This window comes from Schistocerca americana, chromosome 2, assembly GCF_021461395.2.
Source record: "Schistocerca americana isolate TAMUIC-IGC-003095 chromosome 2, iqSchAmer2.1, whole genome shotgun sequence".
Lineage (NCBI taxonomy): Eukaryota > Metazoa > Arthropoda > Insecta > Orthoptera > Acrididae > Schistocerca > Schistocerca americana.
Window position 1 is genome coordinate 675,832,543 of NC_060120.1, and position 25,872 is coordinate 675,858,414.

Genomic DNA, 25,872 nt, shown 5'->3' on the forward strand with positions numbered 1-25,872 from the left:
TTTGACTCATACAAATATGCTTACATTTGCCAGCACTCGAAGGATGTCCGTACACAATAAAGACAAGAGAAGAAGTAAGGTCGACTAAAAAATTAACAAAAAAGTGTAACTTGTCGTCTCTTTAGATCATTCTGTCATAAATTATTTCTTTGCAATCTAAACCTACACAGAGAAATTATTATTTTACGGCTACATGATAAAAATTTGGCACTGGGGACGCTATACTGGGCAAATTAATTGTGGTCTGATGATGGTTGTAACAACTGAAACTTGTCATTACCGACAGGAATAAAATAAACCGCGATTTAGACTGGTCGTCTTTAGGATTCTGTACCTCAGTCGGTAGAAACGGAAACCGTAAAGTACCGCTTTGTTGTCCGGCTGGCTGTCTGTCTGTCTGTCGGTCCGAGTGTTAAATCTCCTTTTACTCATGAACTAATACAAGTACCAAGTAGAAATTTATGTCACATGCTAAGGTCTCTGGTCTCTTGGCGGTTTACAAACTTTCGCTTCCAAGACAATGTAATAAAAAGATACAGACATTTACGTCACGCATTTTAACACTCGCAAACTCACTCACCAAAATCTGTAGGGTGCTTCCTGTTGACTCAGGAGCATGAAACCTCGCAAGAAGCAAAATTTAAAAGTACAAGTAAGGGAGGAGATCCGAAAACCGTTAATTTTTATTTATAGCACACGAAAAAAAAAATGTTTTGTCACTTGTTATCCGACTGTCAGTCTATCCGTCTGTTAAAATTTTCTTTTTTCTCAGGAATCACGGTAACAAATGCGAAATCACACAAAAATTTAAACTTAAAACTTAATAATTCTTGAAAGTCTTGGAATTCCCACGACCGAGATCTTGGCAGTATATATATCGATAACAGGCAAAATCGTCGAGCTTCTCGATACACGGGATGAATGAACTACCTACATACGTAATTATGTCTATGCACAACCCCAGAGCGCGCGAGTCCTAGTCGCACTTGGCTAATTTTTATTTTTGCAGTCACCTAAACGACTTATCACACTGGCGATGGGAATGTGATGCCTTCCATAAATGTAATATAACCCATCTGGCCAGTATCACAACGGCAGCGATGTCTCACAGGTGAGGAGCAACGCCTTCACAGAAGTCTCGGGCACGGCGATGCGTGTGGTCACCGCTATAATGTGGGCCAGTGTCCCTACAGGCCGGCCTGGGAATTCCGTGGGCGGCAGCCGGAGACTTCGACGCGCGGTGAGGAGGGGATCCCTACAAGGTCCGCTAGCGCCGCCTATATATACCGCTCGCTGACGCACCGGCCGCCAGTTCTCACTCCGCCAGTCAAACACCATGGCGCGCTACAACACGACGCTGCTCACCACTGCCACTGTTTTGTGTGTGGTTTCCTGCTGGGCTCTTGTTGCTGGTGAGTACCGATAAGGACCAATCATATCGACGTCCACGGATATCGATCGATCATTCTTAATGTCATTGGACTCACCATTCTCCCCTTCTCCAACATTATCTTGATGAAATGAATCATAGTAAGTGTCCTAATATAGTCTGAAATAATTAACACCAATTTTAATATCTAATGAAAAAATGGCGTGTGCTTGTATTCCTGTAGCGAAGCGCGAGCCTAGAAACCGAAAGGCTGCGGGATGGAATCCCCGTCGGTCCGTGGAATATTTCAGTCTGCCTTTAACCTAACCTTCACCTTTCAACGATGTGAAGATTCTTCAGGAACGACACGTGTTTCGTAATCCACGTTAAACTCGTTGATCAGCAGGATTATGAGGTAGGTTAGGGACACGCTAGTCAGAGCGGTGACGTCCAGTTGAAACACTGGAACCAGTCCGTTGAATATCACGGAATTCGGTATGCATCGATAAAAAGGTATTGTTGATGAAGTAATAAATGTAATTCCTGAAGTTTTCCCGGCATAATGAGTATTTTATGATATTTAGGGCCTGAGCTATATGACGTCGACCTTTTTTCACGATATTTCGGAAGAAAGGCAGTCATCTCGTGGTGGGTGAGTGTGTAAACTCACCTAAAGATGGCAGAATGGTTGCCAGCCGAAATATCGAGGTAAGGTGTCGATGTCATCCGACTGCAGCCCGAAGCCTAATGGAAGAGATAAGTGTATGTCGACAGAAAAGGGATGAAAAAATCTCATCATGGCATAAATGTTCTCTTTTTTCAAGTAATTTAATGAAAGGAGTTTTGTAATCTGTAACTAGCCTCATACAGTTTCTATTTAAACAGCACGTGTCCAATTGCAGATTCAAGACAGCAAGAGATCTTCATATTCAAAAATTTTTACTTGACAATGTAGTGTTCTTGCTTGATGACAAATTTAATTCCGCTGTTACTCATTGCTCTTTTCTCCGTGATCAATGAATAGTGTTGAATCACATTATTAACACTTAATGACAGTGAGAAGTATTGTTGATTGTAAAATAGCAAAGTTAGTTTTGTTTCGAAAATCTGACAATTAATCAATTTCTTAGTCCCTGCATTTTTTTTTCGGGTAGGAGGTTGTGTATGAAATTCCACAGCTACTTTAAACAAGAACCAGGCAACGGTTCTCTCTCTCTCTCTCTCTCTCTCTCTCTCTTCTCAACATTTTCAAATGCCAGAAAACCTTATGGGTTGAGCGAGTGATGTATCATCGGTCACGACGTCTTGGAATAACTTTGCCTACCATTGCTTTGTTGCATCTGAGACTTTCGTCTGGACTAATATTATTTAATAATGTTTCTGAAACACGTTCCCTTATAGCACCTTCTTTACGGACGATAAAACCCATATAAATATGCTTGGGTGGTCAGAAATAGTTTGAAAAGCTTGTTGCAACGTGTAAGGATGTTGTAGGGTAGGTTGTGCTGCGAAATAAATATGAAGAAAAAATTCGATACGTTGCACCGTTTTGGAGTTAATTGTCATCGAAGTTAGCCAATCCGGTCGTTGCGTGCGAAATTAAGCGGCCTGCCATGTACAGTTAGTGACAGTGGTTCTCATAGCTAAGATGATAGCGCACGAGACTGCTCAGCCTTTGGCTCGGGTTCGATCCTTACTACCATCCCAAGTCAAATTTTTGTATGGCTCTCTGTTTTGGTTTTAGGAAACCAGACGAAGACCACGTTTAGCGACACAGTCTCTGGCTGGGGGCTTGAATCTGCGCGCGCAGCAGCCTGATTGGCCAACTTCTACGCTAATTAAATCGAAAACGGCGCAACGTATCGAATTTTTCTTTTCCTAAAAGTTATTTCACAGCGCAAACTAACCTGCAAAGCTTTACAACCTACTTCAGGTTTTTATATTTGTATTACTGCCTTATAGGGGTTGCAGGAAGGACTTAGTAGATAAAGTTTTGACAAGGAAGCCATATCCGGAAACTTACCGTTTGGATACAAAATAAATTTAATCGGACCACTTTTAAATCCCCCGCTTCACAGTAAGCACACAAACTGAGGAGAGTTGTGCTAGAGGTTTTTGAACGATTTGCCACTGTCACTCCGTCACCAAATGTGATCCAGTATGATGGCGCATCTGCGCATTTGGCACGTGGCGTCCGCGGACATCTCCACCAACCTTAAGGTAAAAGGTGACAGGTCAAGGTAGACCAACTCTTGACTACCACGGCCTCTAGATTTTCCCCCTCTTGACTGTTTCTTGTAGGGCGACATGAAGAGTCTGGTGTAAGAGACTCCAATACAAGTGGAAGAACTTCTTGCACGGGTTGTAGCGGCAGTAGACATTATTCAGCACCCATCATAATGTGCAGATTGTGTGTATGAAAGCGCTATTCACATATACACCTTGTGTAACAATTAGCATGGTTTTCACATGGAGCAACTCCTATAGAGCACACGTCTGAGAGCCCATGTCTCTTATCAGCAAACTTATTTTACCTTCAAACAGTACAGTTCTGAACATGGTTCTTTATCAAAACTTTATCCCCTCTACAACTCCTTGAAGCCTGTGATAGAACTTTTGAAACACCCTGTCTATGATAGCAGAAGAGTGGGTTTCAAAAAGATAGCCCTATAAGAGGACACTATTTATAATGGTAACAGCTGAAAACTTATTGCTTCTATGTCCTTAATCGTCTGAACACAGAAAATTGAGTATGCAATCGTGTGAATCCTCAACCGTTAGCTACCTTGGAATGCATCTACCTTATTTACCACTGAGCTACGGCTTTTGTGTTGCCCTTGGTGGCTCACGTTTGGAACGTTTAATATATCATTACTTCGTCGTAAACTGTCACTTATTATAAGTTTAGATCTTTTAGTAAGCACTACTCGAAGAAGTACTCGTGTATCATACTATCCACAGAGCAGAATTTTTGTTTATCATTGGCTGTAGAATGCACTCCTGGAATTTCCAAGTTTTCTTGCCAGATGTTTTGCAGACGATGCTTCGTTATGGTGCCTGGGTCTGGCCGATGCGTTACAAAAGTGATGAAGTATCAGATCAGGTCATTAAAGATTCGGAGCCCAAGTTCAACAGGACGAAACATGAAAACAATCGCGACGTTTCTGAAGGAACAAAAATCGTCTGAAGTAATTTAGGGGACACCAGAGATGCTAAATTCGGAAAATTTGGCAATGCTTTAAATTCTAGACTGGTAAAAAGCGTGAAACGGACCTCGCAAACGGGAAAAGTTTCAACAGACGTACAAGAAGTAGTCGGTTTCTCCTTCGATAAACTCTGATTCTTAGCGAAACTGTGCTGTGAATAATAACATAAAGTGACATTAGTTTCCATACACTAAGACAGTACTTATACTAATCTCCCTCCCACGGGCAGCAGCAAGCTCTTCGACGTTGTGAAAAATCACTTCAGATTCAAGTAAACAGTGGTCTAGAGACAGTAACAAAGTTTATAACGTTAAACGCTTCCAGAAAACAATCAAAGGTTTCTCCTTGAAAAGTGTTCAGTGCTAAATGTTAATAGAGCAGTGATCCACAGAGATGGCTAACAACGCTTGCAACAAAGTATGTAACTGTCCTGTTCAGGAAGAGCAAAACGTCTTTTCACTGCTTTCAGTTTTTTTGTTCACCTTCCTGTCGGTAGAGACATAACTCTCTCTAGTGCTGTTGGTGGAAACCGTTGTGGCCACTTTGATAAAACTACTCCCTCACTGCTGGAAAAAAAATACGGTAAAATCACGGATAAGCTAAATTGATATTTTTAGAAAATCACTTAAACACATCTAAACAAGGACAGTGTGTGGCTGAAATGCCCATCCACGCTAGAATTCGTGAGCAATGAAAGCATCGTACAGAGAGTTACAAACCAAGGTCCTTTCCTAGAATACAATTGTTATAACAACCTCCAACGATGTATACATCTTTTTGCTTGTGAAAAGAATCATAACTGTGCCTTTCGGTACTCAAACCGTAGCACATGTTTCGTATCATAAAGCCATTAGATGACAGCAAATGACTTACTATACTGATATGTATAATCGAAAAGATGCTATTATATGACACACTGTCGCTTTACAGACTTTATGTCAACGGTACCCGTGCTAAATAAAGGCTATATCCATATATACAGTAAATGAGATGGTATTGCGCAAGGCGATTACAAACAGCAAAATAGTTGTTCGAATATCGGTCTTGTTTATCGTACAACAGCACCTGTTGTGGATTGAAGTAGGAATTAAACTTTCTCGTACATTAAAGCTGTGTAACAAACCGCAGTTCTAACCCACATGCAGCGAAGTAGGGATTATGAAAATGCCATGCTTGTGACACACGTTACGTTACTGTTTCAAAGAACCACAATTATTTTTCGAAAACAGTGCCTAAATTTAATTGTTTAAGTTACTCGCTCTTGTTCAATTGCATGTTCTTACTTCATCAGAAACATCGATGTGTCAGTCCCTCCAGGCCTCGTTGAATCATCTGAGTGTAGCTGACGCGATTGATGCAGTAGAATAGGCTTCGGTTTTTGAAAACTTACATTTTTGTTTGGAGGAAATTTTATATACAGGAAATGTATTAGCAATTGCGAATATGAACCGCCATAGGCTGTATATTAAAATGGAAATGAAAATTTGTGCTGGACCGGGACTCAAATCCCGATTTCTCGGCATACCATTAGGCTATTCGAGGACGCTCCACGGCCAGACCCACTTCCATATGTCGTCAACCATGGATACAAAACCTGCATTTGCATATCCATTATGTACGTTCCCGTGCAGGGGAAACATTTTAAATGCAAGTAGCTTCCCCGGCGTCGATGGATATATACGACATCGCAGAGAATCTGCTATTCAGAAGTACGATTCAATGTTTCTTTGGACATGTATGCCCTGCCTCATGTTAGTTAGGAGTCCGATAACACATTTTCAACCGAGAGGTCATAGACAGATTGTATTTTCTCCTCTTCAGGAAACATTATCAGTGTTCTGGAAAACTGCTTTATTACATGTGCAAGCGACTGTTGCAGTTTTTTCGTATGAAGAGTAGTTAATACAAATGAAATATGAGGAAAAAGTGTGAGGAATCATTTGGATGATACGCTTGATGACATTGTTTTTGCACTAGGAAGCCATGAGCAGTTTGTACATTACGGAACTCGTAGGTATTTTAAGCACCACAGTACAACTAATTACTATAGGTTTATTTATATTTACTGATATGAAAGTGTCAAATTTATTGTTTCCTTACAATAGCTCACAAATTTTAATTTGTAATCATGTGTTCCTTGCGCCCAAGAGAGTTAGCACAGTGATGTGTCTGAATCGCTTAAGGGTATGGCGGCACGTTTCCTTTGAAAACACACAGCAGATTTCTTTCGTTAGTCAGGGATTGTGCTTTATCTCTGATTATCTAGCCGTTAATCAGATTTTAAATGTTAAATTCCCTTTTTCTATTGAGCGTTCATATCCTGCACGCGCTGGATACGTCAGGAACACCAAGACTACGTTTGCGAGGGAGACACTTTTCCAAACGTTCGTCGTCAAAGTGCGGAAATGTCGTAATTTCCTGCAGGCTACATTATGTAAGTGCGCGAGCACTGAGTTTCAGATGAGAATCTGCGGGTGTAATTCAAGCCTCGCGTGACAAGCGATCCTGTTTTCTAGACGTTAATGAGTTTCTTACAGTGTAAAAAGTGGAGACTAAATTGGTTGAAATTAATCTGCTTCCGAATTCAGTTTAATGAATAACTGCCAGTAATGAGTGCCCACCACAACCGAATGCGGCAAAAACAACTTTTTGAAGCAGACCTTGACGGGTACGAGAGAAGTGCGGACGCGTCGCCGCTTGTGGTGGAAAACAGCGTTAGGTGTCGAGGTAGAGGCTGGCGGTCGGCCGGTCCAGGCAGGTCCGGTCCGCGTTCCAGTGTTTTACGACACAGGTCCGCGATGACGCCAGCAAACATCCGGGAGACGCGTCCGCGTGCATAAGTGGAGCAGACGCGCTGTCGCAAGGCCGTCGGCCTGGCCGCGCGGCCCTGACATTTGGCCGTCGCACTGCAGCAGCCGCTCAAGGGCTCCCAGCTGTGGCGGCGCCGTCGCAGTGGACGTCCAGTAGCCTTCTGGTCGCTCAGCGCAACGCCTGTGCGTTGTCAGCTTATCGGTTGTTCTCTCTCCGTTCCCTCTAGTGTGGGAAATCCGTGAGATACCAGCTGACGCAAGGAAGTAGACAATCGTCTCCACCTCTGAAAAAGGCTACCGAAGCATCTGTGGTAGTTACCGTGGCATATCCTTGCTCTCCGTTGCTGGTAAAATTTTTGCTAGAATTCTGTTGATTCGCCTCCAAACTGTTTCAGAGACTGTACTTTCCGAATATCAGTGCGGGTTTCGCCCCTCCATAGGTACTGCAATATATCGTGTTCATCCGCCGATACAGGGCAGCGACGTTCAATTAAAATTTCCTCCTCTGTATGGCAATTACATAATCTGTGTACCTGTACAGGTTGTGTCGCAGGAAGAACAACATATGGAAGTCTGGGTCAAGATTGGGTCTGGCGGTGAGTCGCGCACGGATAGCCGAAGTGGTTGTTGCGACCACTTTCGTAAAGCGGCACAAATTTTCTTTGTCGTCATTCCTTTTCACAGATGATGCTTTTTCGTAATCGCAACAGCGGAAACATTTCAACTATTGTGAGACCTGAGTTTCTCCTGGCGTATACAACTTTCAAACAACTTCCGGGAATTCAGCCAGGTAACACTTTCGGCGACCGCCGATATTTCGGCGGGAGAACACCCCGCCATTTTCAAGGCAAACTGCAACGAACGGGCGGCGTACATGCAAATTTAAAAACCTCGGTTCTCGGACTGAAGCAGGAAAGATAACACACACACTGAACACTAGTGCCACCAAAGATGACCAAGGTCAGAGCTATCGATAGTGAGACTGTGAATTCGCAGGTGAGGTAGCATCGACTCTGTCTCCCTGTTTTTTGACAAGGGAGAGAGCCGGATTCCAAAGACAGCTTAAACAGAAACCTCCATCCCTGTTAACGAGGTTTCTCGCCAATTTAATCTCAACTGCCTCCCTAATAACACTGCCCCAATACCTGGACCTGTATGCCAATATCTCTGTGTTATTATGTACAATGGGGTGACCAGTATCCAAGCAATGTTCGGCAATAGCAGATCTATTTGGCTGCTGTAATCGTGTGTGCCGTTTATGCTCAGTACATCGGTCCTCCACGGTCCTGATAGTTTGACCAATATATGCCATGCCGCAGCTACAAGGAGTGCGATATACACCCGCCTTACGCAGTCCAAGATCATCCTTAACGGAACTCAGAAGTGCTCTAATTTTAGATGGAGGTCGGAATACACATTTCACATCGTATTTCCGTAAAATACGATCGATCTTGTTGGACGTGTTTCCTACGTAAGGCAAAAAGGCAGTAGACTTAGGTGTTGACTCAGAATTATCATCAATCACCCGATGTACAGTTGGTCGATAGCGCAACGCACGTTCAATCTGTCTATCACTATAACCATTTTGACGAAATGTAACCTCAAGATGGGACAGCTCAGCTGGCAAGTCTCAGCGTCAGAAACGACATGGGCCCTGTGTACCAAGGTACGAAGTACCCCTTCACGCTGAGCCGGATGGTGACAACTATTAGCCTGTAAGTACAAGTCGGTGTGAGTACGTTTCCTGTAGACTGCATCTCCTAATGATCCATCATCCTTCCTTCTAACCAACACGTCAAGAAAGGGAAGGCAACCATCCTCTTCCACCTCCATCGTAAAACTAATGTTCAGGTGGATCGAGTTCAGATGTTCTAGAAAGACATTCAAATTCGCCCTACCATGAGGCCAAACAACGAAGGTATCGTCAACGAATCTAAAGAAACAGTCGGGTTTCAAAGGCACCGACTCCAATGCGCGTTCCTCGAAGTCTTCCATACACAAATTTGCGATCACAGGAGACAACGGACTACCCATCGCAACTACATCTGTCTGCTGGTAATACTGGTCATTAAATAAAAAGTAAGTGGATGTCAACACATGCCGAAAAAGATTAGTTAATTCAGCACCAAACCTGGCCTCAATCAACCGCAACGAATCAGACAGAGGAACGCGAGTGAAGAGAGAGACCACATCGAAACTCACTAAAATATCAGAGTCATTCAACCTCAGTCCCTCCAAACGACGTAAAAAGTCAGCTGAGTTCCTGATATGATATTCACACCGACCTACTTGTGGACTCAACAGAGAAGCAAGATACTTGGCTACATGATATGTCGGAGCGCCGATGTTACTCACTATAGGACGGAAAGGATCCCCTTCCTTGTGAACCTTCGGAAGGCCATATAACCTAGGGTGAACAGCACTATAGGTGTTAAGACTCTTGATAGTGCCCTGCGACAAACCAATTTTCTTCAGGAGGCTGTTGGTCTTTCTCTCAACACTTTTTGTGGGGTCAGCATCGATTCTGCGATACGCTGAATCAGATAGTAAACGTTGCATCTTTTGTACATAATCATGTTTATTTAAAACAACGGTGGCATTGCCCTTGTCCGCAGGTAAAATAACAATACTAGGATCAACTTTGAGAGAGCCTAGAGCAGCCCTCTCTGCTGCTGTTACATTACTCTTGGGTGGACAAGCCCTGGTCAAAACACGGCATGACTCCCTCCTAACCTCCTCTGCAGCGTCAGGAGGTAGTTTGCAAACCGCCTGTTCAATTGAACTAATAAAATCAACTACCGGCAAACTCTTCGGAGTGGGTGCAAAATTTAAACCCTTCCCTAGCACGGATAAGGTTGCGTCGTCAAACGATTTCTCTGTGAGATTTATCACAGAACCTCGAGATATAACATCCGACTCCGCGCGATGAAAACGTTCAAACTTTGCCAAATGCCGGGCAGTGACGGGGTTGTATTCCCAGTCAGCTTGAGTCCATGAGGCACCGTCCAACCAACCCCAAGTGAAATCAGACACTTCAGATGCAACCATTAAATGAAAACGATACAATTCTTTGGAAACAGAGTCCAAACGTCGACGAGTAAAACGAATCCTTTCGCGAACAAGAGCCAAGCCAGCACGTTGCATACAGCAAATAATTGAGGACATAGGTTTCAAGTACTACTCTCAGATGGAAAGGAAAGATTGGCACAGGAGATGAATTCGTGGTGAACCGCATCAAATCACTCAGAAAAAAAATTAAGGATGCTTGACTTCCATCGCACACATCGAGTAAGTTTACAGTCTTGTTGGTCCTACTATCTGCACCTTAACAGTTTGCAAGAATATGAAGCTTAGCGTCTATTTTACTAATGTAAGTGACGTTTCTCTGCCCGACTGAGATATTACACGTCTTACCTTCGACGCATATCGACTTATCACGTGGGTTTTTACAGCACAAAAAGCCCTATCGTTCTTCCTGGAACTTGGCATTTAATGTTCTGCGTTTAGGCACAGGAAAAACCGCCTGCTACTTCTCAGTTTCTGTTTTCGTTTAATGACGTCATTAATTTTATTACATTCTTGGACTACATGGCCACATTCTTCGAAAAGGGACACAAAATTAACAGCAATTTTTATTACCCTTTGGTAATGTTTGCTTTTGATTAGCGCAGACATTAAAGGCAGCTGCCTTAGGAGTGTAAGTCAACTTCGGTGTCACAGTGGAAACGACAGAATATCTATGACTTTCTTCAAGTAATGATCAGTACCAATTAACAGCTCAGCGGGCAGATATTCCTGGAAATCTGTCAGTGGATCAGCTGACTGCCCCTTAGACAGATTTCGGCGACGTTTCTTCTTCACAGTCTCCCGCAAGATAGTCAAAAGAATAGGGGAATATGATCGTCTGGCCGTTAGCTTCTTATCAATATAATCAGTTAGCATCAGAACACAGCAGTCCCAAAAAGAGCATCATTTTTCCGATGTTTCCGTCTTCGCGTTTTTCTGCTGAGATGAAGCCACATGTTTCCACTGCTTGCGTCATTCCTTCGTCTCGGGCTCATAGCGATACACACAGCAACCGTCCATGGTGATTAGGCAGTCATCTCGTTTGGCCTGACACACTGCAACGTTTCAGCTGCTGCCTCAATTCGGAATGGGTGTGATCAGTCGCGGAACCCAACGAACGGTGGCCTTCGTGTCGTTCAAAATGTAGCTGCAGAAAACTAATTCGTAACTGATTTTAATTTTTTCCGCTATCGCTTCAGATGTGATACGCCGGTCTTCGAGCATAAGGGTCTCCACATACGGGCTCTTCACAGAGAGATGGTTTGCCACTTCGTTCTTCGTCAGAAAGACTTGCTTGTCCACACTGGCAACGCCTGCTTCACTCGACCACTATGTCATATGATACTACTCTAGGACAAAAAAAAGACACAACGAAGGAATCGGTAGATGAGATGTACTCGTACAGACAAATCAGTTAAAAAAATTGGATGATTTATTCAAGGGAAGGAGCTTCACAAACTGAGCAAGTCAGTAACGCCTTGGTCCACTTCTGGCCCGTATGCGAGCAGTTATTCGATTGAAAGACTTGTTAGATGTCTTGATGGGCATTATCGTGTCAACGTCTGTCCAATTGGCGCATTAGATCATCAAAATCCCGAGCTGGTTAGAGGCCCCTGACCATAATACTCCAAACGTTCTCAATTGGGGAGAGATTTATGCTGTTCATCGGGGCTCAGTTCGAAGCGGGACTTGTCACTAAAGACATTTCTACATGAATCAATGAGATTCCAGGTCTAAGACATTTCTGGAGACGCCCTGGACAGCGGTGGGCAACCAACCTGTCTGTCTTCTGCCATAAGGCCCGACAACCAGGAGTGCCATTTGTTTTCACAACAGGACCCCTTTGGTTGTCATCTGCGGTACCCTTACAGCTCAGCTGTATGTCGACGACATTCTAAGCTCCGTTTTGTTGCCCTTCATGTAAAGCCATACTGGGCTTATATTTCAGCAAGGTAATGCCCATCCACACACATCGATAGTTTCTACTGCTTGTGTTCGTGTTTGCCAAACCCCAACTTGTCCAGCAAGGCCACCGTATCTCTCCCCAGTTGAGAAAGTTTGGTGCATTATGGCCAGGGCCCTCCAACCATCACTGGATTTTGGAAGATCTAAAGCGCCAATTGGAGAGAATTTGGCACAATATAGCTCGGGAGGGCATCCACAAGTCCGTCAATTAATTCCATGCCGAATAGCTGCTTTCAGAGGGGCCGGAGGTGGATCAACGCGTTACTGACTTGCTCAATTTACGAAGATCTTTCTCTCGAATAAATCATCCAATTTTTCTAAAATTGTAAATATTTGTTTGTCTGTACATGTACTCTTTATGGATTGTTTCAGCGTCGTTTCCCTTCATGCTCTCACTTTGTTACTGAGCTGCATCATTTTGTTTTGGCTCCTCTACCAGCTTTTTGCGGCACTTCGCACGGAGATTTCAATACGGTACCATGACTGCATATATGTACTTGCAAAGAAACAAACAATTGACAACGTAACTATATTTTTTCGGGTTCATACTTAATCTTTATGACTGCACTGGTACAACATCAGTTCCAGTAATAATTTTGTATCCTTCAGGGAGAGTTGGTTATTTTATTCCGTTACGTGAAACAGTTGTTAAAACATTTCAAGTATTCTCCTTCCGCACGCTGATGTGCCAAATCACGCCATCTCCTAAAAGAAGCCTCTACGTATTTCCAAGGCAAAAATAGAAATAACATTTGCTGCAGCCAATGTTTTTGCACACAGCCTTAGTAATAGCTTCCTTGGAATTTAAGTGAAACTTTACAAGTTCTGTGAATCATGCATAGGCACTGACGGACTGTTAGTTTCAGTGCTTGCACATCATTCAGTAGAAATCCCGCTCCCAGTAGGACGTCCGTTGCCTTGCTTCAGTTCTCAGTAGCTGATGCTAACTGACGCGTCTGCTGCCGAGTTCACCGTAAGCAAGAAGCCAATCTCATTATATGCGGTTCCACGCGAAGGTCATCTGCCATTAACGTGGCCTTTCCGGGTAACCAATGACTAGGTTGCTACGTCAGTGAGACCCATCCCAGCTTCTGGTATTGTCACAGGTTAGCGACGCGCAGTGTTTAAGGACACGGATTTGGTATTCGGCTGAGCTTTCACGTGCTACACTCAGGGCGAATTACTTGATTGATTCTTACCCAAAAGTCTTACTGTTCCACATCTACGAGAATGCTAAAAAATACTTGATCCGATACTACGTTTAAGGTAACAACTTAGCAAGTTTTTAAATATCCTTAGTAAACTGAGATATATAACTCTGTAAAACAAGAACCGATCTCAGCTTCATTCTTATCATTTGAGATTAGTCTTCTTCAGATGATTAGATATGGGAACCAAACGAAATTAAATCAATTCAGTGGATTTATATCTGAAGCGAAGATCATGCAGGTTTGCAGAAACTATCAGAAACGTTTGAGAGGGCGTAGTGAAAGGAAACATTTTTTAGTTACACAATGAGGACGTTCAGCCCGACTAGCGCCCTTGAGTCTTTCCGGTTCTGAATCATCGCGACTGTCATGCGAATATGGAATCGACTGCATTCATAATTGTCCCACGGGAGCAGTACTTGCCTTAATGGTACCAGATGCCGCTCGATACAAAATATGATCGCCTCTCGTTCGCGTAGCCAGAAATTTGGACAGCAGGCTGTTGGCTTTGTCCTAACTTCGAGGTCTTTGTGACGTTATATTCCAACAAGATAACGCAAGACCGTGTGTTGCCCTTGATATCCTGACCCACGTCGATACTGAGGGTGTGCTACAGTTCCCCTGACCTGTACGTTCTCCATATCACTCACAAACTGGAAACATCTGATCACAGACTTCCGAGAGACTGAGGTGCCATCACTAGCCAGGCACTACAGTTGGTGAACGATCTCGTGGTTGAAGCGGCATTGCTCAGGCCCTTAGCTTATTTCCATTTGATGCACACCTAGGTTAAAGACGTCGCTGCTGCCAGAGGTAAACAGTTCTGTGTGTCGAATTTCGCGCCCTCTCTACTCCAAATCACATACACCTTTAATCATTTATTCTCCCGACTACAAGGATAAAATTTCGTTATTTGCTATCCTTCATGGTGTTGCCATTTTAACGGCCAGTGATGAATGACCTTTTCGTCCGCTTGCTTCAGATCATTGTAAACTATCTGCCAGCGTCTAAAATTATTGTTAGATTCGAAGTGCCACGTGAGTAATTTCGTCCGGTGACCGTGGATAAGAATTCTCAATTCAGTTTCGTTTCTTGTGAACTTTTACCGTAGTGCTTAGTTGGTGCAGCCAGCAGGTGCACAGTACGGCCACTCTCTGCCGTGCTGAGGTAGGGCCAGGGAAGGCCAGTACGGAGGCGAGGTCAGGCGCTCCCGGATGCCCGCCGCCGCTCGCTGAGGTCCCTGCAGACGTGCGCCCCGGCCGCTGACCCCTGCCAGCGAACGTCGACCGCCGCGAGCCGCACCCGTGTGGTGGTGGGGAGAGCCAACACCACTCAGAAGAGTTTGCGCTGCTAACGGCCTCGCGCTTTTCCATATCTTTGGACGCCATCTCAGACGCCACAGCCCATAACTTTTCCTCGCGCTGAACCAGTCCTGGTTCACCCTGTTCTAATAACTACAACCTGTTCAAAAGACATGCTACAATACTTGAGGCATCGCGCTGTTCACAGATAAGCGTTTCTAAAATAAAGAAGTTTAGTACAAATCAAAATGAAATAAAGATAGTTTCTCGGTATTATACACTATACTGGAATACCGAAATGTTATTGAATGATTTATATTCCACTGGTTCCGATCATACCGAGCACACAGGGTACAAAAGGAAGACGTAACATAGACATCAAGTAAGGCTACACCTGAGAAGTCAGAACCAAAATATACTAATACAAGAGATCCTCAAGGTAGCATATTTGGACCAATACTACTCCTCATATACAGGGTGTTACAAAAAGGTACGGCCAAAGTTTCAGGAAACATTCCTCACACACAAATAAAGAAAAGATGTTATGTGGACATGTGTCCGGAAACGCTTAATTTCCATGTTAGAGCTCATTTTAGTTTCGTCAGTATTTACTGTACTTCCTCGATTCACCGCCATGATTTCATACGGGATACTCTACCTGTGCTGCTAGAAAATGTGCCTTTACAAGTACTACACAACATGTGGTTCATGCACGATGGAGCTCTTGCACATTTCAGTCGAAGTGTTCGTAGGCTTCTCAACAACAGATTCGGTGACCGATGGATTGGTAGAGGCGGACCAATTCCATGGCCTCCACGCTCTCCTGACCTCAACCCTCTTGACTTTCATTTATGGGGGCATTTGAAAGCTCTTGTCTACGCAACTCCGGTGCCAAATGTAGAGACTCTTCTTGATCGTATTGTGGACGGCTGTGATACAATACGCCATTCTCCAGGGCTGCATCAGCGCATCAGGGATTCCATGCGACGGAGGGTGGATGGATGTATCCTCGCTAACGGAGGAACATTTCCTGTAACAAAGTATTTGAAGTCACGCTGGTACGTTCTGTTGCTGTGTGTTTCCATTCCATGATTAATGTGATTTGAAGAGAAGTAATAAAATGAGCTCTAACATGGAAAGTAAGCGTTTCCGGACACATGTCCACATAACATATTTTCTTTCTTTGTGTGTGAGGAATGTTTCCTGAAAGTTTGGCCGTATCTTTTTGTAACACCCCGTTAATGGGCGAATAAAGAGTTTCCCTTCGAAGCCGTACTGCCCATTATCGGTATAGCGCCGTAAGCAATGGGATAATCATCGCTCAGGCGCACCAGGTTGAAGATACCCTTTTGGTAAAACACAGACTCCTGCTCCGTGAAGATGTCTTTAATTGCCTGCTGCACTTTGTATTACAGGATTCATGGACGCTTCAAGGCCTCTTTTAAGAGACTGAACTGGTGATAATCTCATGGGGAGAGATCGGGAGTTTAGGACAAATGCCTGAATGTCTCCCATTCTAGTTGGCGTAACGTATGCGTTACGACATTTGCTATATGGGTGGGTGCTTTATCATGAAGGAGCCGCATCCCTTGTCGTACCATTCCACAATGGTGGTTTTCGACAGATATTCTTCATTCCTCGATGGATACCTACCGGTGTTTATCCTTCGGCAGCCAACAACAGAATAACAGCACGTTGGTCCTGTTTGGACGCACCTTGCCACCAGTTCACGTTTCCGCATTTACAGCACGCAAGTCGGAAAGACACGAATGCCACACTAGCCCATTGCCTCCATGTCGATGTTTATATAACCGTATCGGAGTCGCCTTGCGTTACATACATGCTGTAGCACTACCTTTAAACGGAAACTTTCTGATCGCCCTTACACCATTCCCACTGGACAAAAAATTCGCTTTGCTAATGGTAGCAGTATTATAGTCATAGAGAAAACAAGAGGTTCTTACAAAAAAACAATGACCTCCTCAAGAAAGTTTACCATTGTGTTATCCGGTACATAATGAAAACAAATTCCGAGAATTTCAGTCTGAAGAGGGAAAATTACACTGTTGCGTTTAATGTAGATGGTGCCTCTATGGACTGCGTAACGAACACGTTTGTACGAGTGAATATTGGTTTAATTAAGTGCTGCGAAAAAAGGTACTTGCAAACAGAATGCCATTAGCACGTTATTCCCTTAGAGTCTGTTGTCAGTAACGTACAGGTCTTTTAGCAGCATACTACTCATACGTAACTCAGTTCGTAGCTATGGATTCTTTTTTGAGTAACAAATGCTCGAAATATATACATAGTTTTCAAGCTATAGAAAAGAGCCTTAAGAATCTTATCATCATAATATCTGTTCAAAATGTTGGAAATTTTAATATGAGTACATGTACGTCTTAAACTGAAATACCATGATGCATCCAATATCCTTATAAAAGTGACCCACGGATTAATGAAACTAGTACCTAATTACTTTGAAATGCACTAATGATTAGAATTACTAAATTGTACGTGGTCTCTGACTTTGAAAATTCAGTATGCTGTAAAGGTACCACGTTCTGTCATCAGAGTCTGTCCCTATTTTAGAGCATGGGGAAGAGTTTCTACGAAGGTACGTTTTGTACAGTGTGTCCGAAAAATCCCCGTACCCTGAGGGCAAAATAATATATTTTGTGCTGAATACCGGACTACTCAGATTTAGACCTCTGCATCCAGCGGATCTGTAATTGCACTGTCGTACCTTACACCGACAGCTATGCGTCTCTGTGTTCTCCTTGACATTTTGAGGTGTATCTCAGCAGTTATGCTTTCAAAGACCTTTAGGCAATTCTTCATTAGTCTTGTACCAACTTTGAGCCATATGGGAGATAATTGCTCCCCATAATGAGCTGTCTTGCGCAGTAAGGTACGGGCTTCATGATGGCCACTTCAATGAGGGTGGAAATGTTCCTGGACTACGCCCAGTCTAACAGCCTCGAAACTGTTCATAAAGGAACTGACACACCTCAGTAGAAAAATGAGATGATCTCCGTCCCGCTGTAACCATACATGATCCATGATTCCCTTATCTTTGAGATGAGGTATTAAGCTTAACTATAGCTTCTCCCGGTATGCTGAATGTTCAGATCACTAACGGGAATTCTGCCAGATTACTAATTAATTTCTTAATGTTTCACTTTGATATCGTCATACGGTCATTTATGCTTGTGTGGCGACGCTAGTTGTTGAGAGTGTGTGTTGTCTTTCTGTATATTATTTTGGTTCCTGGTTGACTGAGTCCCGCTCACAGGCGATTTAAGTGGCCTTAAGCAGCTATCTCTCGTTGCATTTGCCTCCTCAATGTGATGGCGTGTTCGGTTGTCAAAATATCAGTGGTTGTCGGCTACGTTACCCGGCTGCATTTCAGTGTAAGCATTTTATTTTGAATAGCTCGAGTTAGATGTATTTCGTAGCAGCTTTTTAACAAACTTTGAGCTAGTAACTGAGGAAGAATAGCTGCTAATATTAACAATACACGAACATATGTACTGGTACGATGAAATCTTCCGCGTATTCTTTTACAAGGGTTTCCTAACCGGTAACGAGAAATGCGTTTTACTGCAGTTTATTCCTAATTCTCTAATGTTTCTTCTTATGATGTTAGTTCTTAAAATAGTCATACTGTGAGTATCCTGCATGCTGCCGTGGAAGGTGCTCGGTAACCGCGGCGGTGACGTGAGGGCTGTGGTTGTGTGCCAACAGGCCAGCTGCCGGCGACGGGCAACCCGCAGGCGCCAGTGTCGGACGTGTGCCTGGGCTGCATCTGTGAGGCAGTCTCCGGCTGCAACCGCACGCTCGGCTGCAACGGCGACGTGTGCGGCCTCTTCCGCATCACCTGGGCCTACTGGGCAGACGCCGGCAAGCCCGTCATCGCACAGGACGACCCCAACAGCGACGGAGGTACGCACGGTCCATGTCCTAAGTAACCGCACACGCGCGAGTCTAAACAGGTTGCCAACACTCGTATTGTAAATGGCTTCCCGGGTTTCAGGGTTAAAAAAATTATCGCTTACGACCATTGTGCGGGTTACTAAAACTGTGTATTTAATGCTTTTCCTCTTACTCATTCAATGATAGAAGAAAGATTAAGGAAAGGCAAACCTACGTTTTTAGCATTTGTAGACTTAGAGAAAGCTTTTGACAATGTTGACTGGAATACGCTCTTTCAAATTCTGAAGGTGGCAGGGGTAAAATACAGGGAGCGAAAGGCTATTTACAATTTGTACTGAAAGCAGATGGCAGTTATAAGAGTCGAGGGACATGAAAGGGAAGCAGTGGTTGGGAAGGGAGTGAGACAGGGTTGTAGCCTCTCCCCGATGTTATTCAATCTGTATATTGAGCAAGCAGTAAAGGAAACAAAAGAAAAATTCGGAGTAGGTATTAAAATTCATGGAGAAGAAACAAAAACGTTGAGGTTCGCCGATGACATTGTAATTCTGTCAGAGACAGCAAAGGACTTGGAAGAGCAGTTGAACGGAATGGACAGTGCCTTGAAAGGAGGGTATAAGATGAACATCAACAACAGCAAAACGAGGATAATGGAATGTAGTCGAATTAAGTCGGGTGATGCTGAGGGTATTAGATTAGGAAATGAGACACTTAAAGTAGTAAAAGAGTTTTGCTATTTGGGGAGCAAAATAACTGATGATGGTCGAAGTAGAGAGGATATAAAATGTAGTCTGGCAATGGCAAGGAAAGCGTTTCTGAAGAAGAGAAATTTGTTAACATCGAGTATAGATTTAAGTGTCAGGAAGTCGTTTCTGAAAGTATTTGTATGGAGTGTAGCCATGTATGGAAGTGAAACATGGACGATAAATAGTTTAGACAAGAAGAGAATAGAAGCTTTCGAAATGTGGTGGTACAGAAGAATGCTGAAGATTAGATGGGTAGATCACATAACTAATGAGGAGATATTGAATAGAATTGGGGAGAAGAGGAGTTTGTGGCACAACTTGACCAGAAGAGGGGATCGGTTGGTAGGACATGTTCTGAGGCATCAAGGGATCACCACTTTAGTACTGGAGCGCAGCGTGGAGGGTAAAAATCGTAGAGGGAGAACAAGAGATGAATACACTAAGCAGATTAAGAAGTACTGGGAGATGAAGGAGCTTGCACAGGATAGAGTAGCATGGAGAGCTGTATCAAACCAGTCTCAGTACAAAAGACCACAACAACAACAGCATTCAATGAGTTTAATACATCTGTCGAAGTTACGTGAATAATAGACCTATAAGTCGCTGATCAATATAGTCAAGTAGGTATGAATTTGCCATATAAGACGTTTGTCTGCATCACTGTCCGATAATATATCACGTTACTCATTTGTTATTAAAGCGTTCAAGTTTGACTTTGCCTTATTTAAAACGTAGTCTAAGACAACTGTCAAAGTACCTTTATTACTAAATAAGTAACTATGAAGTTACGTAATAAGCCAATACTAAAAACATCTCCGAAGTAACAGCAGTTGCGCATAGACAGTAGAAGTCAGTCGTCAAGAGTCAGCGCCCGACATTAGTTGTTTGTTGTACGACTACGATTAACATCAAAGTAATAACGTCTAATTCACCTCTGAAGCGAGTTAAACGGCTGTGTATGTATTCAGAAAAGTGTGATAATTAACACATTATTTTAAACTAAAGTTTTTGACGTAAGTTTTCTGCGTACTACTTGTGCATGTACTTCCCGAAATCAAATAACTGACCTGAGTAAAAACTAGAACTTATCATTGGAATCCCTCACTGAGGTGTTGTAGAAGCTGGCAATCCTATGTGAAATCTTCGACTTCACGAAAAACTACATTTATACGGCAACCCAAGTATTCATGTCATGATGACAAAAGGTGTCGGGCATTCTGCAGAAGGGAAAGTAGTATCCAGTCTGGGAGCCTAGGACTGAAACAACTCATCGCCAAACCCAACTAGATATCTTCTTATTTTTATTTTATTTATCAGCACGATATTATACGTACACAACAATCGTTGAGAGTCGCGGTACCCACCTTCTATGCAGATATGTCATCCTCACACTAAGTTCCGTAACATCCGTTAGAGTACAATCGGTGATGTTTGAACAGTGTCACAGGCATGGAGAATGTTTGCAAGGAGATCCTCTTCACTTTCGACAAATGTTTAGTAGACCACCCGAGTCCGGAACACGACCGAGCGCGCAGCGCGGGGTTAGCACACTGGACTCGCATTCGCCAGGACAACGGTTCAAACCCGCGTCCGGCCATCCTGATTTAGGTTTTCCTTGATTTCCCTAAACTACTTGAGGCAAATGCCAGGATGAGTGCTTTGAAAGGGCACGGTAGCTTTCCTTCTCCGTTCTTCTGTTGTGCTCGGCCTCTAACGACCTTGATGTCGACTAGACGTGAAGCACTGATCTTCCCCTCTGGAAGATGAAATCAGATGTATACGGGCCATCACTGAAAGAAGGATTTGAATTATTTTGATACAATATTATACACTTTTCTTTATTAATAACGTTTATATATGAAGGGCTTTTTCAATAGTGGTACAAGTCCATTTTTGTTCATTCTGAGATACAGAGTCCTAAAGTTAAATGAGCGCTGAAAAATCTACAGTTGAGATACCAGAAATATTCAAGTACATATACTTGAATATTTCCTAAAGTTAAATGAGCGCTGAAAAATCTACAGTTGAGATACCAGAAATATTCAAGGATGTATACTGCAGATTTTTCAGCGCTCATTTAACTTTAGGACACTGTATCTCAGAATGAGCAAAAATGGACTTGTACCACTATTGAAATAAGCCCTTCATATTTTAACAGCTGTATCGTTAACGATATATTTCACATCCTGATGACACGGGAGAGTACGTTATATAGCCATCCTCACTCCTGCAATATCGAATATGTTGCTGCTCTTGTGGTAGTTCAAATGATTCAAACGGCTCTGAGCACTATGGGACTTAATATCTGAGGTCATCAGCCCCCTAGAACCTAGAACTATTTAAACCTAACTAACCTATGAATATTACACACATCCATGTCCGAGGCAGGATTCGAACCTGCGACCGTAGCAGTCGTGCGGTTCCGGACTGAAGCGCCTAGAACCGCTCGGCCACCACGGCCGGCTCTTGTGGTAGTTAATCAAAATAATGTTTTAACGCAACTCTGCACGCTAGTCTGTGAGGGACACGCCTCCTTATCTCTGAATAGTCTATAGCCTACAGCTGCACCGTCCATCCATTTTAATCTGCTTACTGTAGTGCCTACGATTATGTGGAAACTTTCTCACCAGTCGAAGTCCGCTAGCGCTATCTGACCTTAATATCTATTACTTTCTACTATAAATACATCACTCATTGAACATCCGCTGCTGAATAAGGGCATCCTTTTGATTTCTCCAAATACTCTAGCTGATCAAATGTATCCAGATGCCAAACGTAGTGCGGAATTGACTACTGTATGCCACGAAAGGCGGAACGATCTATATACGAGCAGCGTTTAAAAAGTCCGTGCGAAGTCCGAGAGGTGCCACCACCGGCGCGTATCGAGGTCATCTTTAGTTAGTAGCATCTTTGGAAAGAACGCACACCAAGTTTCAGCCATATTGGTCTATTTCTTTGTGTTTGGCATTCGTGTGAATCGAGGAGGTCGAGTGATTGTCAAAAAATGGACGAAAAAGAATTTCGCGTGGTGATTAAACATTACTTTATGAAAGGCAAAACGCCCCAGGAGACTAAAGAGAAGCTTGATAAAAATTACAGTGACTCTGCACCTTCGATTAGAACAGTTTATAAGTGGTTTCAAAATTTTCGGAGTGGCCATATGGGCACAAGTGATGCTGAATGTTCTGGACGCCCTGTGGAGGTTACGACTCCAGAAATCACTGATAAAATCCATGATATGGTGATGGATGACAGAAGAGTTAAGGTGCGTAAGATTGCTAGTGTTGTGGGCATCTCGAATGATCAGGTACATAATATTTTGCATAAACATTTGGACACGAGAAAGCTATCTGCAGGATGGGTTCCACGATTGCTCACGCTTGACGCGTGGTGCTATGCAGCATGGGAATGGTTTTCGTGGTTAGAGTGTGGTCTCCTTAGTGTGTTTAAGGAAACCCTTAATGCAGAAGGATTTGACAGCGTTGTATACTGCGTACACTAGAGGAACATTTCGGACATAATGACTGATTGTATCAGCCTGGCAATTGTCATAAACTAAAATCTGCTAATGGGTGGTTCGCGGATAATAACATTCCTGACAGTATCGAAGAAGGAAGGACGAAAATAAAATAACAGCTGAAGAGTGGGATTAAAATTTAAGTTGAAAGGCTGTCAACGATAAGATTCGCTATTGAAATTGCTATCGTCAATGAAAGTGAAGGAGAATTACAGAATCTGTTGAATGGATTGGTTTCAGAACACATCGAAGAAAGACGAAAGAAATGAGAAATGGTAGGAATGCGAAAAGCGAGAAACTTAACATCAGGATTGCTGATCACGAAGTAGATGAAGTTAAGCAATTCTGCTGCCTTGGCAGCAAAATAACCAATGATGGAAGAAGCAAGGAGGACATGAAAAACAGGCTAGCACTAACATGAACGGCATTCCTGGCAAAATGAATTCTACAAGTATCAAACGTAGGCCTTAATTTGAGGAAGAAATTTCTGAGAACGTACCATTGTATGACAGTCGTGGACTGTATCTGAGATGTGGTGCTACAGAAAAAAGTTGAAAAATAAGTGGACTCATAAGGAATGTGGAGTTGTTACGCAGAATCAACGAGGAAAGGAAAGGATGATATGACTTGCTAAGATATCAGGGAGTAACTACCGTCGCACTAGAGGGAGCTCTAGAGGGTAAAAATTATAGAGGAAGACAGTGAAAGACCGTATCTGAACTCACTGGAACATCTTCGTGATGAGTCAGAACGTAGGAAATGCGAAGGGTTGACACATCCCATATTATTGTCCACTGTTAGGTGTCCGGATGCTTTTGATTAGACCTCTTCCACCTATGCGTGTCCATGTTAGTCCCTGCTTATTTTGTAATATCTAATGTCTTCCAGTACGTCTTTCTTTCAGTCTGCTCTTATAATTTTTTAAATCGTCTATAATTCATAAGGATACTTGTCGATGATGTTAAGGTTCATGTTTTATTCTTCCGCAAGGGGAGAATGTCATGGTCTATTCACAATCTGATCGTGAGAGTAAATAAGGCCAATTAAAGGAAAAAAGTGTGGATAATAACTCTGTGATTGACTAATAAATGACAGGTGAAGGTTGTTTGTCGTCTGGAGCTTTTTGTCGCTGACAGTGAGTACGACTGTTAGTGACGGCCGTCTTTTTGCTGTTGCAGCGTACGTGCGATGCGTCACGGAGCCGTTCTGTGCAGCGCGCGTCGTCCAAGGCTACATGTCCAAGTTCGGCCAGGTAAGTGAAAAAAGCACGCCCGCAGTTATTTCCGTAGTGTGAAAATCCTAAACGATCACATTAGGCACCGTCTGTCTGAGTTTGACCATCCCCTACCGTGTGTTTCGCTCTATTCTGCCAGTGCTATAAATTTTTATTTCTTGATACATATTTATTATGCTGTAGCCAATATCCTGTTTCGATGATTTTACAATTGTTTTACCGCGTTAGGAAATTACGACAGAGCAAAAATTTGGCTATCATCCTCTGCAACTTTTACGTACGCCAATCGAAATGGACCGCCAGCCAACACCTCTACTATTATCACATTGGTCCTAATCTACCAACTAACAGACTACAATTTTATAAACAACAATCTTGCGAAGTTATCTGCTGACGTGTAATACTGCAACTATGAAGTAAATTTTTCTCTCCCTCTATTTCCTTTAGGCGGTAGTGGGTAAGTTAACGTTTTTTTGGCTACTTACTTATCATATTACCCATCCAAGACTATTTAGAGAATTTACAAAAAAGATGGAACAAAGTAATGCGATCTAAATCGAAGTCCACTGCTCACCTATTTAAATCCTAGTGACATGGATCCGAAGTCAGTACAAATTCCTTGAGGTAGACGGCTTGTTTAACGTCTAGTGACTTGAGTCCGGAGTCAGTACGAGTCCCTTAGGGTGGACGGTAGACTTTTTTGTTTTGCTATTGCAGTTTCAGAATTACGACATAGTCAAACATAAATATTTGGTGCTGTGATATGGCACTAATAATTAATGCCTGAGTAGCGTAACGCTGAAATTACAGCTATAGGCGAAATATGAAGTCCTCTTAAACCATATCTCTTCTTACATCCAGCCGACGTGGCACAGCATATTGACTTCATGATAACGTCAACCTGTAATACAGGGTTATTGAAACTTATCTAGAAAATTTCATGTAATTGTAAAAAGCTTGTATTCATGTAAATATTGTATGGTTATAGTCATATAAACAGGAACTCAAGAAGTGTTTTGTGCCATGTTCACAAATGTTCAATGTGTGAACCGTTAGTCACACGACACTCAGGAAATCTATAGTCCAATTCAAAATGATTCCCTCGTCTGTTTAACTGATCTTTGGATGTTAATGTCCGTCTTCTGCTGTTGCCTTTACGAAAACATACCCTTTAAACTTCTGTACCAACTCGTAAACGGATTGTCTGGTAGGTGGAACTTTTTTAAATAGGTTGCTGATTTTCCGACGCACTGCAATTGAAGACTCACTCTTGCAGAATTCCATCACGCAAAATTCATCCACCGTTGATCTGGCAGCCATGTTGCTGGAAATCATTGTAGTAAAAGAAACTTCTTGAGCTTTTGTATATATATATATATATATATATATATATATATATATATATATATATATATATATATATATACCTTACGTCAATGGAAATATTTTTTTACAATCACCTGAAAGTGTCTAGATCATTTTGAATAACGTTGCAATTTTTTGTTAGGTATACTGTACTG

At 42.8% G+C, this 25,872-nt stretch overlaps 1 protein-coding gene across 1 annotated transcript in view; it reads left to right on the forward strand.

The window, feature by feature from the left end:
* The first annotated feature begins 1,274 nt into the window (after positions 1–1,274).
* Positions 1,275–25,872, forward strand: part of LOC124596101 (lysozyme-like) — a 31,810-nt gene continuing 7,212 nt past the window's right edge. Inside the window, exons 1-3 of the mRNA XM_047135108.1 lie at positions 1,275–1,412; positions 18,670–18,867; positions 24,297–24,370. Coding sequence (XP_046991064.1) covers positions 1,337–1,412; positions 18,670–18,867; positions 24,297–24,370 — 348 coding nt within the window. The 5' untranslated portion in view covers positions 1,275–1,336. The remainder of the gene's footprint in view (positions 1,413–18,669; positions 18,868–24,296; positions 24,371–25,872) is intronic.